Below are 17,506 nucleotides of genomic sequence, written 5' to 3'. Positions count from 1 at the left end.
GTTTTGTTTTTAAATAATCTAGGTGTGGGCATTTTTTACGGCCCATCTATACCCACAGAACTGGATATACAGGATATTACAAACATTTTAAAATTAGTCTCATATTTTTACATATTGTAAGAGGTCGATGGAAAGCCGTAGGAGAATTCTAGTCAAAACTGTACGACAATCACGATGACTTCAAATTTTGAATTGTTAACATTCCTGTCATCTTTGACATCATTTCATCACCTGCGAATGGAATATCTATATAACAACTCATACATTATGCCATAGCTCCTCGATAATAACGAGACATCCAATACAGTGCTAGATTTCTCGCAGTTAGGCTCCTGTGACAGGTTAATTTTGCAAAACATTAATTCGTTATTTCATGCGTTTATGTTAGTCCTGGTGTACTCGTTAATGATCGTCATGTGCACCATGAAAACCTATTTCGCCATCACTTCATTGTTTAACTGTTTTAAATTCCGAGGGCATATAATTTCATGGATGCCTAGGGTCTCACTAACCACTTCTAATGTTTTCATTACTTTACATGTTACAAAAGTAAGTTTCACTGTGAATTCCCAGGACTAATGACATCTTAAAGTTGCATACCATTGCAAAGAAGGCTTCCAAGCACATAATGCTAATGGTACGATGATTGTAGAAATTCTTCACAAAATGTTCATGAATAAATAATACTGAAAATCCACATTTTGTAGGTTATAAAATATATGATTTTAAAGTACACATTCTCAGCCTTATTTTGACTACTTTTAATCATAATACACACAAAAAGTGTACTTACAATGTATATGTCTAAGTTCATTGTGTTTTTTTGTGACTGAATATCAAATACGATTATTTTGACGTTAGGAAGAACAATATCATCAAGATTAATACAACGTCCTGCATATACAAAAAGACCATGACAATGTTCATATTATTCTAAAAACATATGAACAAAAATCCCATGAGAAAAAGGTGCATTTTCTAACTCAAAGCTGTATACCTTTACCACACTAAGTGATACTTTAATTTCTGTATGTAATTAGTACAGACACCGAAACTGGCAATAAGTAGTACTCATGCTATGTGAATTTACCCTCATACAGTATAGCAGAGCCTATATTCTATTGAAATATGCATAGTGAATCAAGAATCGGTTTTTTTCTGGAATTAACAACAATGACATTTCATCAACAGATAATCAATTACCCGTGACATGTTATAACGTTGAAAACATCTAAACATATATACCGATGCACCTGGTCCATGCTCCCAATATTTAGTGGAGTCCGAGTTGCTCATTAACGTTTGTTACTTTGTATGTATGATTTTAATTACTTAATGTTCTTTGTTGTGTATGTCTGTTTTCCATGTCTAGTCTATGTCCCTGGATTAAATTCTTTTGATCCCCACTATAACCTTGGTTCCCTTGATTACTCTTTTAAGTGGGATGGTGCGTCTGTGAGATGGTACAATAAATAATATGTACTGTGTGTATATCTAGTATACAGCAGGATTTGTTCGATTAATCACACGTTCCTGGTCTTAATATCATTTAACATATTGTATTAAAAAGAAATTAAAACAAGTATTGCTATTGCAAGCAATAGCCAATTTCAACCCCGCAACACGTTGTGTGTACTATTTTAATGCATGTCAGTATTCTTGTTCAATTCTTTCAACATTCGAATATCAAGTGTCTAAACACTCAGGTTTCCAAAATAGTTTAATGTCCGATATCATGACCTTAGGCGGCATTACGGCAAACTTAATAAGTAAATATTTTGCGACTTTAATAAGACCTATAATATTAATAAATAGTTTTGTTCAAAGTGTCGTGGTAGGTTGGAGACACTCATTTTGTAGATCTAGCTGCAAAAACAAATCCATATTTCGTTTTATGTATGTATCGTCGTCTTTGGTCAAAGAGAAAAGCACAGATATGGTTTTCCAATTTCTCTTCATTGGAGAGTGTTGTAGCAGTATATAGGTTTTTAGTATTATCATTTTAGTGGAGTTTTGAGTGAATTTCGAGTTGTTCATATACTTTCTTTGTTTCTTTGTATGTATTATTTTATTTTTGTTTTTATGTTCTGTGTTGCGTGTGTCTGTTTTCGATGTCTGGTCTTTGTCCCTGGATTACATTCTTTTGATTTCTGCTAGAATATTGGTTCCCTTGATTACTCTTTGTACATCTACCTCTGATGATAACCTTTTCTAACGTAGTCCTCTACGGCATCCATAAGAACTTTACAGTAAAAATTAATGGAGCGTGGTTCGTGGTGCAAGGGAACTTTAGAAAGGACCTTACAGATTCGCTTTTGATGATGTTTAAATCTCCCATAATGACTTAACCCGGGAGTCCATAAATGAATGAAAAATGTTTGGAAGAACATTTAGGTAGATTAGCATTGAAGTCCTCAAAGTCGAAGTACTTCAATAGCCTTTTATAATTGAAACTTTTTGATGCAATAGGTGGATTATAAGAATATGAAATAATCGGTATTGAAATACGGCTGAATTTTGTTTGTGACGTTTTTGAGATGGATGATTTTATCCAAATTAATTGCATCTAGATCTTTGTTGACAAACGGTAGCTTGACTCTTAACACAAACTGTTTTAAAGAGTCTGTGGAAACCAATATCCCAAATGATAACCACAAATCTGTATGAGGTAGGTTCAAAAAACAGGGGAGTAAAGACTTGTCTTGAAAATGAAGTGCAGTAGGGTGAGAGATATAGAGTAGAGTTGTGATGAAGTTAAGATGTGAACGGAAGAAGACCATCTATGGTGTAATCATGCATCTTGGGTGCTTCTTATCCGTCTTAGATTTTTGTCAATTACATTCATCACATTCATATTGGCTTAAACGGTCTCCTGTCTTTTTAATGTTGTCATTGCATCTGTAAGATATTGCTGTATCTAGTCTATTCGCAGAAATGTGTCATGTTTAAGAATTTGGTCTGAATATATGTATCACAGCCATCCACGTATGATGCTTTTTTTGAAAATTTCTACATTTTTAACAATATGATCAGACCATTAAGGAAATTTCATTAAAAATATCATTTTTAAGATTTTGGACTGATATGTATGGATTACAGACATCCACATAATGTTTATGTTGACAATATAATATTATTATTACCGATAGCTATATCAAATGTGTCAGCACACAGACTCTTTGTAAAGCAAACGTCGCAAAAAAGCAATATTACAAGCCTTCGCCATGACATGAAATTTAAATTGTAAGATACAAAACGAGTACCCAAGGTTATAGCGGTAATCAAAAAAATGTAATCCAGGGACAAAGAACAGACATGGAAAGCAGACATACACAACAAAGAACATAAAGTTACTAAAATCATACATACACAGTAACAAAAGGAAATGAGCCACTTCGCCTCCACTAAAAACTGGAAGCATGGACCAGGTGCACCGGTAGGGTAAGCGTCCTCTACTTTTCTAGAAACTTCCACCGAGTTGCTCATAAAAAGTCAAGTCCGGGGTAAACAAACGAGGAAAGGAAAACTATGACCCGTTGAATAAATCGGTTTTCATGGTGCAGATGGATGCATCATAACAATCCACGAGTTAATGATGACGACCATAACATTTCTTTAGCGATGACTTCAATCTTGTAGCAACATAACCCGGCTCAAGAAGGCTAGTTGGTAGAGTTCTAGCGCGATACAAAAAGTCTGCGTAGTTCCGGCAAGCTCTGGCATAATGTATGAGTTGTGATATGAACACTCCATACGCAGGTGCTGACGGTATGTTGCCACAGATGAAAGGAAAGTTGACAATTTGGAATGAAAAGTCATCACGTTTGTCGTCAAGTTTAATCAATAGTTTTCCTTTATCATCGATTTCTAAGTGTAGGTCAAGATATGAGGCTGACTTCACAGTGTCTGTAGTATCCTTTATCTCAAGCTCTTTTGGGTAGATCCGATGTATCAAATCCCAGAAATTAGGATTGTTTAAAGATAATACGTCATCTATATAGCGAAAACGACATTCTTTCTTTCTGATTAGATCAGCTATAAAGTCAGCCTCATAAGAGTGAAGGAATAAGTCAGCAAGTAAAGGAGCACAATTTGTTCCCATTGTAATGCCGATCGTTTGTTGAAAAACACGTCCACCACTCTGGATAAATATGTTGTCGATTAAAAATTCCAGCATAAAGGTGATCAATTAAAATGAATGTCGTCATTTACGTTGTGGTTTTATTATTAACAGTCACATCATGACGAAATATTAAATTATGTCACATGCTCTTTTTTGTGATATTATATAAACTGACAAGAAAGAGTTTAATATGTTAATATTATGATACCATTCCAAAACATTATTACAGTCATATATCTTCACTGTTACGTTAACATAGAAGATTTATTAAACTTTAGAGTTGTATTAAGACTGGTTTGTCTGACCATCTTTCTAACTTACATGCATTTTAACCTAGTTACGAACTTTCATCATTCAAACTTCTGCTGTACGCTTAAAAAGTTACTGCTAATCATAATATCAAGACTGAAAAAGCCGACCAGTGTAAGCCCTCAGCCAAGATATCATTCAGATTTACTAGTAACAGAAAAAAAAAGAAGTACATGAGATTATCTGAATACAGCATGTTAACAAAGCAAATGTAGTCTTTTTCCGTTCCAATACTAGGTTTTTTATATTCCTTTTTACAGTAACAATTTGTTAATTCTGGTAATACATATAGGTGAAAAGTCCTGGCATGGACTTAGCATGAAATACCTTAACATAAAATGTTGCTTTAAGTGACTGATTATGCAATAAATTTTATAACTGCCAAAGAAACAATATGGTCTTTCAGGTATTCGTTGGCAGTATAAATTTACATCTTTATTTTATTGTTTAAGGAATCAATGCACACTGTATGCAGTGGTGACCACATTTGTTACATGTATGCGTAATCTCATATATACAAAATTTAATAATGATTTCTTCATTTTTGGTTTCTCTCATCCAGCATTTATATTGTGCAATTCCAAATAATACAAAGTAAAGTATTTGGCAATCGCAGGAACAGATACTTAATGTTATGTCCGGGAATTGTAGGTAGCGATAAGATCTAATTCTGGAGTAATGACTCATTATTTGGGATAAACCGTTAGCAAATTTGAACATACTTTAGAAAATTTATATCGCATAAAATCCTTAATTCAGTAATTATGTCCAGTAACCTCTCCTAAGTACTGGCCAAATTGTATTATATACTGTTACGTTTCATATGAATAATCATAAAAGTAGTGGATCTTTGTATTGTAAATGTGTCCAAATATTTTCGAAAATTCTTTGACGAAAATTTCCAATTTTTAAAACTGAATTTCTATCTGATCCATGCTTTTAATGTATCCTGTACACATAATATAATGGATTCACATGTATAGTAAAGTAATCTTTTGAAATGAGTCATTTAAGTATGTGTACATGTATTACATCCATTTTTTCTAATAGTATATATATCTTGTAGTTAATAAACTTTTAGCTTGTTATATGTTTTAACACCAACAATGACATCTACACTATTTAACATTCAAACTTGTCAAAATTACTGATCCCAGCACTTTGAAACTTTAAATAAACTGAAATTTCTACATTTTTTTTCTAAGAATTTGTGAATAACCCATATATATTTTCAGTTGACTGATGATAATTTTTATTTTCAAATGATGTTTTTTTCCCACGGGTTTCTAGTAAAGGTAAGTATTTCTTTCCTTGTAGGTATCTTTTTTTCTAGATGTACCCATATAGCAAGCATGACCAGTGAATATATACCCTTGTTCAAGTGTTTCTCTTGCAGGTGAAACAATATCCGTTTTGTTCCTCTTGTCAGTCTCTGGTCGTTTTTGGATTTTGGTCCTGTTGACGGTACTTTATTGGTCTTACTTAGGTGGTTGTTATGGGTTGTGGTTCTCAGATAATGGGTTCAGATTGACTTCAGGTTGTGCTATTTTACTGTCTCCGTTTGAAGGTTGGTCGCATAATGTGTTATTTGGTCAGTCTTGAATTGAAGTTGTGGGTCAGTCACAGCGTGTAGATTGGTCTAAAGTCTTGGTAATTGGTCAGTCGCAGTTCATACATGGTGATTGATCTCAGAGTGTGGACTATCACTGGACTATCTGGTGTCTGGTCGTACTGGTGAAAATACATGTACATTATTGAACAAGTGCACTCTTTAATAACATCTTCGACAATACATGTATGTTGGGAAAGGTGTGGTGTACAGGGAGCACTTTCATAACCTTAAAAATAAACACCATTTAAGCATTAAACAGAAGCCAAAAAGTTTTTTTATAATCAAAATAAATATATTTATAAAGGTAGTGGTGAATTGTCCTTATTTTTGCCAATAAACAAAATTGTTTTCTTGTAAAAGAAAGAAAAAAAGAAATGTGATGAAAAGTTTAAAATAAAATGGTTGGCTTTATCATGTCTTATGCAAATTAAGCGCTCAAGATTCCATGCATTTTTGAGACTGAAAACCTCGAACACCACGTATTCAAGAATCCACGAAAATTGGTATCCACTAATTAAAATACTTTCACAGTAGTTATTTTCATGAATAAAAAAATCTCCGTTTTCATGACTTTACATGAGTTTTATAAATTGTAAAAGATGGAATTTAACAATAAAACTGAAAATTGAAAGGTTTGATATCCTGTAGTAATCTGCAATTTTCTTGTATGGTGGTAATGCACTGACTTGCCCTTATGGATTCCATCTTTACTTCCTACATATCAGTCTAGAATTTATATCAGAATAAAAATAGTAAATAAGTTTTAAAATATTATTTCTACTTAAATTAAAAAAAATCAGCTAACTTTGATAATTATTAAAAGTTGTTATGTAATGTTGGTTTAATGAACAGCAACTAAAGGTGTACTGACAAAAAATGCATAAATAAATAAAACAATATTTATTTATACAAGGAACTATTATATGAAAACACGAAAGATACTTGACCTACAATTGTGCACCTGCACGCATGCAAACACTCAAAACACAACTGTCATTTTCAACCCAAAATTGATACAAAACAAACATAGTCATTGCAAGTGTACGATTTTGTTGAAAAAAATCTCATTGTATCACGCATTTACTCGATCTTGTTTCCCAAATAAATCTAAACAAATGACTCAATATTTGTATGTAAGTCCCTGGGAGCTTACACAAAGAACATAAGAAAGTGAAAGTGACCAAGGTCAGTGTAAGTTTTCGCTTTTCCAGCGTTTTAGTAAAGTATTTATCTTTTCTTTACATTTTCCAAAATATACCTCGGGAGCTTTTACATGTTTATTAGTCCAAGAAATGCCAGCTACTTTCTCTTTATACAGATAAAGGATACTACAGACACTGTGAAGTCAGCCTCATATCTTGACCTACACTTAGATATCGATGGTAAAGGAAAACTATTGACCAAACTACGACAAACATGATGATGTTTCATTCAGAATTGTCAACTTACCTTTCATCTGTGGCAACATCCCTTCAGCACCTGCATATGGAGTGTTCATATCACAACTCATACGTTATGCCAGAGCTTGCCAGAGCTTGCCGAAACTACGCAGACTTTTTGTATCGCGCTAGAACTCTACCAAATAGGCTTCTGGAACATCGTAATGTTGATACAAGATTGAAGTCATTACTGCAGAAGTTTTATGGTCGTCATCATGAACTCGTAGATCGTTACGGTGTATCCATCTGCACCATGAAAACTGATTTATTCAACGGGTCATAGTTTTCCTTTCCTCGTTTGTCTACCCCGGACTTGACTTCTAATGAACAACTCAGCGGATGTTTCTAGAAAAGCAGAGGACGCTTACCCTACCGGTGCATCTGTTCCATTCTTTCCAGTTTTTAGTGGAGTCCGAGTTGTTCATACAGGACTGGATTCCACAATTACTGTGTTTATTTCATGGGGATATGACGTTTTTTCCACATCGGGTCAGATTTTGTTCCTTCATTTTGGGGTAGGTTTGATTGCTACATTTTCGACATTAATTGTTTATTCCTTGCAAACTCGTTCATCTGATTGCAGAATGGCGTGGAACCTGTTGGTTCCAAATTATTCTGATTTTTTGACAAAATGGCGTCCGTAATTTGCTTTCCAGGTTAGAGAAAAATCTCATCTACGTAGTTCATTCTTCGTTTTAGAACTTAAAATGGTGAAACTATTTCACAATGAAGTGTAGAAAATCTTATTTTTTCTATAAATATATATCTAAGAAATATGTCGGTGGAGTTCACAATATAATGGAAATAGGTGTAATTTCGGATTTTTTAACAGATATTTAGTTTTTAAAAACCAAATCGTTATGATATATTGTAAATAAAATAAATTTACATTCAGTTAGAAAATAAATGGGTCTTTATAGCTATAGGGAGCTAGAAGTACTTCATGGAAGGAAGACTCTTGAAGTGGGAGAAGTGTCGGGGACGGTCTACTTGCGTTGTAGTAGGTATTGAGATAAATGGGAGGTTCATCTTTTATCAAAGTCAATTAAATGGCTATTAATAGATATTCCCTCTTTTCAACGGGTCATAGTTTTCCTTTCCTCGTTTGTCTACCCCGGACTTGACTTTTTATTAGCAACTCGGCGGGTGTTTCTAGAAAAGCAGAGGACGCTTACCCTACCGATGCACCTGGTCCATGCTCCCAGTTTTTAGTGGAGTCCGAGTTGCTCATTTACTTTTGTTACTTTGTATGTATGATTTTAGCTACTTAATGTTCTTTGTTGTGTATGTCTGTTTTCCATGTCTGGTCTTTGTCCCTGGATTACATTCTTTTGGTTACCGCTATAACCTTGGTTCCCTTGATTACTCTTTCAAATATGGAGAGTTCTTGTGTTCTTTCTATATGTTCAGAATTCGATAAACAGCCCCCACTTCCTATTCTCCGATGTCCCTACCCCCAATTGTCTTGTTATATTTCTGACTTTTAAATCTCAGTCACATTTATCTGACCGAAAATTTGGATTTATTCCCGATTATACATGTTACTGAATTAATGTATTATAGTTTTTACCTTATTCATTATTTGCCTAATCAATGTCGTCATTCATATATGTACAATGACAAATTCCGTAAAATATGAAATAAATGATAAAATAAGATGTACAAAATGAACAAGAAACTTAGTTCAAAAGAAATGCAAAGTACTTTCAACATTATACGTGTAAATTGATGTAATGAGTGTTTGTAGTCAGATTTCCATTAAGCTCGTCATAGCTATTTGTATCATATTCTTCAAAAGTGTCTCCTTCCAAAGATTGGTATGACGTAAGGACGTTTGCATTGATATTGATATAACTATTCCCTGTATTATTGCTTGATTGTGTAGTGTTATAACTAGATTTGTCATTATCTGCAGTGTCTGTATGAATGTCCTCATGTTGGTCTCTCATGAAATGACGAATTCCTGCGGATATAGGAACTAAATAGTCGTCCAGTCTATCACTGACATCAAGCTGTCCACGTATCGGTTGATTGATACTAGAAACAAGTGAAGTTTCAGGTCTTCTATTGACTTGTTCAGCGTTTTGAAGCCCGGGTTGACTTCTACTAGGTGGCATGGTGTGGAGAGCAAATTCATCAATTTCCTCATAGGTGGCACCGGTGTTACTGTTAAAATTTGCCGAAGTTACTTGCTTTTTGGTTTTGTTTTTCATTACTCTGTGACAAAAACATAGGCAGGCTGTTAGTAACACCAAGAGGAGACTCGAACAAATTTTTGTTCCAATAAGGCTTGCTGGCTTGCACAAATCGATACCATCATCATCTGCAATGTATTTTCAAGAAAATAAATGTTAACATTATTGACCTCGGATTGTTTATTATAATCAACCTAAATGAGTGCAAGGTGAAGATATGTTTAAAGTGTTCAATTAATGGAAATGGCAATTGTGACATATAAGGGTTTTCGTCAAAGAAGAACAAATGTGAGTTGTATATATAAACCAAAAAGTTGATGATTCATTATTTATGAAAAGAGATCGAAAAAAAATCATAATCTGTCATAAGCGTTGTTTGTTTTCACAATTGACTCCAAAATATTTTTTTATATTGTATGAACTGAATAGTTCTAAATAAGTACGAATTTTGCAATGCTTATTTGTCAGATATCGCCTCTATTAGGACCCTACTTATTGCACTAATACACTTTCATGATCCGTTTGAACATAGGAAAGTTGTGGTATAAACTGTTGAAACTGCAATAGTTAAAATATTGCCAGTAACAAAGTATTGTTTAATAATGCATATCCGCATTGAGATAAGCGTTTCCGAGTTGACTCTTTCGTATTGTGCGATTATCCATTATACGTACGAAATCCTACTTACCTGGGAATTCTATATTTAATGAACACCTTTCTGAAGCTTTACTTTGGCCAATGTAGTTTATGGAATATAAACGCACACAATATTTACTGAAAGGTTCAAGTTTTTTCAAGCGTATTCTGTATACAAATAAATCTTGATATGTATATTGTAAATTGGTAGCATCGGTCCAATTGTAGTCATGTTGTTTTCTATATTCCACTACAAACTGCTGAAGATAGCCACCGTTGAATTCTTGTTTAAAAACTACCATCATGTTTCTTCCTTGAACAAAAAATCTTTCAATCGTAGGAGCATGTGGTGTTCCTGTAGAAAGAACATTGGTTTAAATGACAAAAATCTACAATGCCGAGATATTCAGTAAAACATCTGCATCTTATCAACAATCGGCCTAGTTATCGATGTTATCGATTCTTTCCTGCTCGCTATATGTACGATTTTGTTTTATTATCTTACATTTATGACTGATAGAGTACATATGAGATTCAGAGTGTTTTTGTTACTTTTTGTACTGTGTAGAATGTGGATTTAGCCAGCGAATATCGCTCTTCAAGGTATAGAAATCCGTTATTTTATATTGTTCATATTGACCATTTGACAAATATTTGTCAAAGCAAAATGCTTAATCTCTATCTACTCTAAGCTTTGAAATGTAATCAAAACACCTGCAAAACAAAGCGATCCAAAGACCATCAAGTGATTTGATATCAACCCATCGGATTGTGTCAAAAATTACTTTCGGTTGAACGAGAAACGAGACATTCTTTGTCGAACCAGGACTGTTTTACCGATGGAATCACAAATATTTAAAATGCACTTTAAAACAGTTGTCTTTAAGAGAGAATCTGTTTGATGCTTTGCTCGCACTTAAGGCAAATGTCTTCCTCATATTGAATAATTAGTCTTAAAGTAAAATAATTTAAATCATTAATTAGTCATATTCCCGTTGATTGATACTACGCATAACAACACAAAGTTTTTATCAAAGTACTAAATGCAAAGACTATCAATAAATTGGTAATCGAACATGTGCGATACAAAAATATAGACAAAAAAGGTGGTGCAAATAATGTTCTTTAAATAATGAAAAGGATAACATTTATTTTAGATATCTCGGTGATGAATTTGCTTCTACTTTCGCTAGTTTTTGTTTTGAGTACTTCTTGCATTCTCAAATGTTGCTGATAAATGGCACCTCTTTGAAACACATTTATAGCATATCGAAATTTGAAATATATACGGACCTTTCAATACGACGGCTGGCACTGTTAGATAACGGTTAGGGTTAGGGTCATGTGGTTTTGGATTTAAACGCATTTGATTTATCTCACAGCCGTCGCTTCGATTTCTTTGACGATATGTGTACATCAAGGAGCATATTCTGTGATTAATGTGTTTTAATCGGTGTGTTTTCGATAAAACTGCCTTCATATTAAGTTTCCTAAACACTTTATATCACGGCTCACAAAAACCACACAATTGCCATTTAGTTAAATTATCTTACATTCGTCTTCGTTAATGACGGGTATAACATAGCATATTAATTTAACTGTATCGCAGGACAAGCCATAGAAGTCTCAATTAAAATATGAAAATGTAAAATGGCCAGGCAATTTCTAAAACACGTACTTATTCAACTGCGGAAGAGTTATCAATAAAAGCAAACATATGTTGCAATTTTAACACGATTTGTAACTGGCATACCTTAATCGGTGTTGATATGATCGCCAGCAAACAGCAAAATACGAGTAACTTGAAATAAGAAAAATCTCTCCGTTTTCCGATCACATACGTGTAACATCTGTCCGATTTATATTTTGTTATATTTCTTAGATATTATCTATAAGAACGCTAACTTAGTGATTATTATGTATATAGAAGTGTCTGACAAATTCCCTTGATGGTTAGAACTGTCAAATTTGCGATACAAATTTTTTGGTCGTTCCCTCCGCGGGACTCGAAGTCGTACAGCTGTGACATCTATGGCAACACTGCGCGCACAAAGTACAGCGTTCTAGACCACTAGGCCAACTAGTCAATATAAAAATATAGGTTTCGTTAGCCGAGTCATTCCTCCTCGTAGGATTAGTCTAGGGCTAAAATTTAGTAAAACGAGGTATGATAGTGCGGGGCAGCTCCTCTATTATGCAGGATAGATGATCAAATTAATGTTGCATGTCAAAACTAATCAATATTATACAAACGACTCAGAATGTGACGACTCTATTCGCTACACTGCTCCATCGGATCATATTGATACAGATACAGATAAAGCCAGACCTTTCTAAACGTTTACATAGATTGCCAGAGCTTGCCGAAACTACGCAGACTTTTCTTATCGCACTAGAACTCTAACAAATAGGCTTCTGGAAAAGGGTTATGTTGATACAGGATTGAAGTCACCACTACAGAAGTTTTATGGTCGTCATCATGAACTCGTGGATCGTTATGGTGTATTCATCAGCACCATGAAAACTGATTTATTCAACGGGTCATAGTTTTCCTTCCCTCGTTTGTCTACCCCAGACTTGACTTTTTATGAGCAACTCGGCGGGTGTTTCTAGAAAAGCAGAGGACGCTTACCCTACCGGTGCACCTGGTCCATGCTCCCAGTTTTTAGTGGAGTCCGAGTTGCTAATTTACTTTTGTTACTATGTATGTATGATTTTAGTTACTTTATGTTCTTTGTTGTGTATGTCTGTTTTCTATGTCTGCTTTTGTCCCTGGATTACATTCTTTTGATTACCGGTATAACCTTGGTTCCCCTGATTACTCTTTGCCACGTCGTATCCTCAATACCAGTATCAGTCCTACAGACGGCTTTCTGGAGTATGGGGGAAATGCTATAAATAAAAACATCTACAGTTGTTGAGTCATTGTACCTTCCAAACTGTGTTACTTTGCTGTTTAGCAGTATTCCCGGGATACCTGAAAAGCAAAAAGACTTTGAGTTTGAAAGAGAGAGAAAGAGTTTAGACTTAATAGATACTAAAGCAAGATGGCTCTGATACGTATTAATTGTTAATCTAATAACAATGCCTAATCTATCAGATTTATTTTGAAACTAAATGCATTTGTCATAGTGTAAATGCAGATATATTATGAAGTTGTGAAAATGAATGTCTTACCATGTAACTGAACGGACACATTTCCCGATTAAATGGAATTTCCTGTAGAATCCAATATTCCATTCGTTGCCTCACATTTATAAATGCCATTAAGCATGTATCGTTTGTACGACGAATTTAAAATGAGTGCCTCTGAACTTTTGAATGATCTTATAAATTCTCCTTGTTCAGTGTAGTGTTCCCACGACAAGATGGTCGAGTTATTTGATTCTCCTTTAGCAATAAAATGTAATGGAAAATTATCCTGTTTAACAAATATAACTGGAGGATCTGAAAAAAAAATCTAATAAAAAAAAGACAAAAATGATTTATATTTGTTTGTTTTTGTTTATTGCGCTACAATTAAATAACTGTCGACTCCTAAAATATATCCTTAAGACATGTAATACGTCTCATTCAATTTTGATAATACAGTGAAGTTTACATACACAGAACTTTGACTGTTGTGTTAACTCTCGCATCTCCTACTTCATTCTGAGCTATACATGTGTATGTTTCCCTGTCTTGGCGTATACCACTTTATCTCAATCTACAGTTTGGCATATCTTCACAAGATGCCTGAACAGTCCTGCTGCCAACTTTAGTAATGTAAAGTAGTTTTACAGGCGGGTTACCGTCAGCCAAACAGTTAAGTTCGGTGTCATGTCCTTCTATTACTACTGTACTTGTGTTGGCAAAGTGTACAACAGGACTATCTATAGAAATAGAAAAAAAGGAAAGTAGAAAAAGCATAGTGAGATAACGTGATTGTTTCTTTAAAAGGTTACAAAGGCAAATATTTATATTTGTTAATTTGGAAGCTTTTGCTTTTTTTTTTTAAATACAGCTTTTGACAATGAGTATCTTAATTGCGTTGGTTTGTCTTACTGATTAGGAAAATTGTAAGGGGAAAATAATTCTTAGTACAAAAATGGTAAAATTATATTGTATTAACATTTCAACTAAAAATATAAAATTTATCACAGTAAAAATGAATCTAAAAAATCTTTTTTACAAATGATTTTAAATGATAAAACATTAAAGACTTGAATGTACTAACATTTGATATCAAGAGTCACCGCTTTCACAAAGGGTACATCTACATCTTCAACCTGAACTACATATGTAAAAGTCTTGCTGTGATCTTCTCGCCCTGCCACAAATGGGTACTGTAGTTCTCTTATGTTCTCTGTTTTCTTGACTGAACCATTTATGTACCAGGATATATTGTATATCACAACACCTGGAATGACTGTACACACAAGTTCTAACGATTCATTGTTGGCTCCATATATTTTACCATCTACCATATTATGTATATGTAGAATGGATGGATTTCCTTCACAAAGAAAACAAGTTCGAAAAAAAACATTGTATTATGGACATGTCTAATGATTTTAATTTTTATTTGAAAGTGAGTACCAACTAAGCGATCCAATTAAATGAGACCAAAAAAGTATATTCGCAGACATGGCATCAAAGTATATTTTCAGTTTTGAATTTCACAATTTGAATTTTACCAATTCAATTAATTTCCTTTTACTTGGTAAACACAGTTTATTACTTAGATTATTTACATAATTTGGAAGGAACATTTTGCATAAAATATAAATGATAGCCATTTATACCATGCTACTTGCACAAGTATCTTATAATTAAAATAAATAAAATTAGAACAAAGAAGGCTATTTACTATTACTAGTGTGTAGGTTGTTGTTATTTGACTTATTAAATTCAATTATTTCAGCGTTCTACAATATTATTTTCAATCAACATTTGTTTTAACATTCCCTAAGATATTTTTTTGGTATTTTTGTTCTAAATACTCTTAAATCAATGATGAGTAATCTCTCAAAGGATGCAAATAGGACTGTGCATGCCGAAGATTGAGCTTTGAATTAGGATGACCGTAAAGAATGTTGACAATAACTTAATAACCAAGAAAAGGGCTTTTGTCATTCACTTACTAAGTGGCTTGCCATCATGCAAACACATTTTGTTTCTTCATTGAATAACAAATAGATAGGGACTGAATTGAACAAACATTTCCTTTAGTGTTGAGGATGTACAAGGTCTAACAATATATACTTAAAATATTCCAACAGTTTACAACCTAATTAAAGATACATGTATAGGTCAGTGACAAAGTAATAAATACAAATAGTTGTGTAGTTTGAAACAATACTAAGTATATTGTCAGCCTGCTGGTTTCTCTCACGTCATAACCATCGTTATTGAAAACATCGAAAAAAAATTCTTCGACACAAAATTTAAATTAACAGTTCAAAGCCAAGGAACTTGCAATATTTACTCCTACAAAAACTGGTAATGACATCATTGGTATGAGTTTTACCTCGACAATCATGTAGTGGTCTTAAAAAGTTAGATCTGTCTTTGGTTATCTATTTGGTGGATGACTGTCTCACTGGCAATCATACCACATCGGCTTTTTGATGTTTGGTGCTCTGTAAAGGTAAGCATGCACTTAGCCGCATGGTTAGGTTCCGATTCAATCACAGGGCTCGTAAAAATTGATTATATACATATGATCAATTGACATATATATATATATAATATTATGAAGACCCAAATATCTATATACACATGTACATAGTAAATAGTTGTTCAATCTGGTTCCGGGTAATTGAAAACATTCGGGTCATTACGGTTACGAAAGAGTACGCAATCACATCAGAGGTCACCTGATTTCAGAGTATATTACATTCGTTCCTGTTCGGATGTTCTAAGTAAGACAAAGTCAACGACAGTGAATATTTGACATAGCGACTTTCATGATTTCATGATTTCATCGACAACATATTTGCCTAGTGTGATGAACTTGTTTTCAACGGTAGACATAATGACAACACAATTGTTCCCCGCCACTGTATGAAATATTTCTTTACTCTTAGGAGGATTATCGTTAAGTCAGATTCTTTCTTTTATATTTCAGTTTGCGATATATACAAAAGTTTTGTTTTTAAACAGTCTTAGTTGTGGGGATTTCATACATTTCATCTACACCCACAGAACTTGATAAAAAAAATATTACAGTCATTATAAAGTTAGTCTCATATTTTTACACTTTGCAGGAGACTGATGGGAGTAAAGAATTCAAACCAAATTTGTACGTCAAGCGCGATTACTTCTTATTTTGTATCTTTAACCATTCTGTCATTTCATCACCTGCGAATGGAGTATTCATATAAAAACTCAAACGTTATGCCAGAGCTTCTCGACAATAACGAAACATTCAAAACAGTGCAAGATTTCTTGTCCCTGGATTACATTCTTTTGATTACCGCTATAACCTTGGTTCCCTTGATTACTTTTACAGTTCTTACTTCATTTGTTTATCATTTGACTGGATGTACTCATTATTGATTGTTTTTTTTTTGCACCATGAAAACCGATTTCTCCGTCATTTTTTCGAATACCTAGGACATTTTTAGACTGTATTTCTTGCAAAGCAAAGTACACTTAAATTATCGGTACACTTCATCTATGCTCCCATTTTAGTAGTGTTAGTAGAGACTGGGTTACTAATTTTCTTTTACTTCAATGTTTGTTATATGTTTATGTTCTTTGTTGTGTGTGTACGTCTAGTTGTTGTCCCTTGTTGTTTTTGATTATCGGTCGAATTATGATTCCTTTGATGATGCTTACCTATTGGTGCACCATAACCAAGCTTCCACTTTTTGTATGAGTACTTGTTGCCTATTTGCTTCTTTTGTTGTACGTGCTACTTTAGTTATTTCAAGATATTTGTTTTTTTTTTTTTGTTTTGATGTTTTGTTTTTTTTTCAATTTACTCTGCCTAGTCCTTATCATTGAAATTCCTTTGACTCTCGCTTGAGTCTTAGTTCCATGGATTATTCTTCCCGATATATTAAGATCTTTATCTCAGCAGTGAGAATTTTATTCCTCAGTAAACCGTCACACTAATTCACATTCGGATGACATCCTGTTATATGTTCGATCCCTTGCATCTTTGAAGATCACATATAAATATCATGTTATGTTTTAACCAGTATAT

At 33.6% G+C, this 17,506-nt stretch overlaps 1 protein-coding gene across 2 annotated transcripts; it reads right to left on the bottom strand.

The window, feature by feature from the left end:
• Positions 1 to 8,865: 8,865 nt before the first annotated feature.
• LOC148598598 (uncharacterized) lies at positions 8,866 to 15,965 on the bottom strand. Of its 2 annotated transcripts, XM_088562638.1 has the most exons (5): positions 15,824 to 15,964; positions 14,531 to 14,809; positions 13,920 to 14,186; positions 10,367 to 13,291; positions 8,866 to 9,806 (listed from the first exon to the last, which is right to left on the bottom strand). In XM_088562638.1, the coding sequence occupies exons 4-5, from the start codon at positions 10,617 to 10,619 to the stop codon at positions 9,196 to 9,198; spliced, it is 864 nt and encodes a 287-aa protein (XP_088418764.1). In that variant the 5' UTR covers positions 10,620 to 13,291; positions 13,920 to 14,186; positions 14,531 to 14,809; positions 15,824 to 15,964; the 3' UTR covers positions 8,866 to 9,195. The 2 variants fall into 2 exon arrangements, with proteins under 2 accessions (XP_088418764.1, XP_088418762.1); XM_088562636.1 differs by having other exon boundaries at positions 13,492 to 14,186; positions 14,531 to 15,965.
• Between the last annotated feature and the right edge of the window lie 1,541 nt (positions 15,966 to 17,506).

Source organism: Perna viridis, chromosome 14 (genome assembly GCF_037379345.1).
Source record: "Perna viridis isolate PV_CMFRI_1.1 ecotype Kerala chromosome 14, ASM3737934v1, whole genome shotgun sequence".
Taxonomy (NCBI): domain Eukaryota; kingdom Metazoa; phylum Mollusca; class Bivalvia; order Mytilida; family Mytilidae; genus Perna; species Perna viridis.
This window is presented reverse-complemented; position numbering and strand designations above follow the sequence as displayed.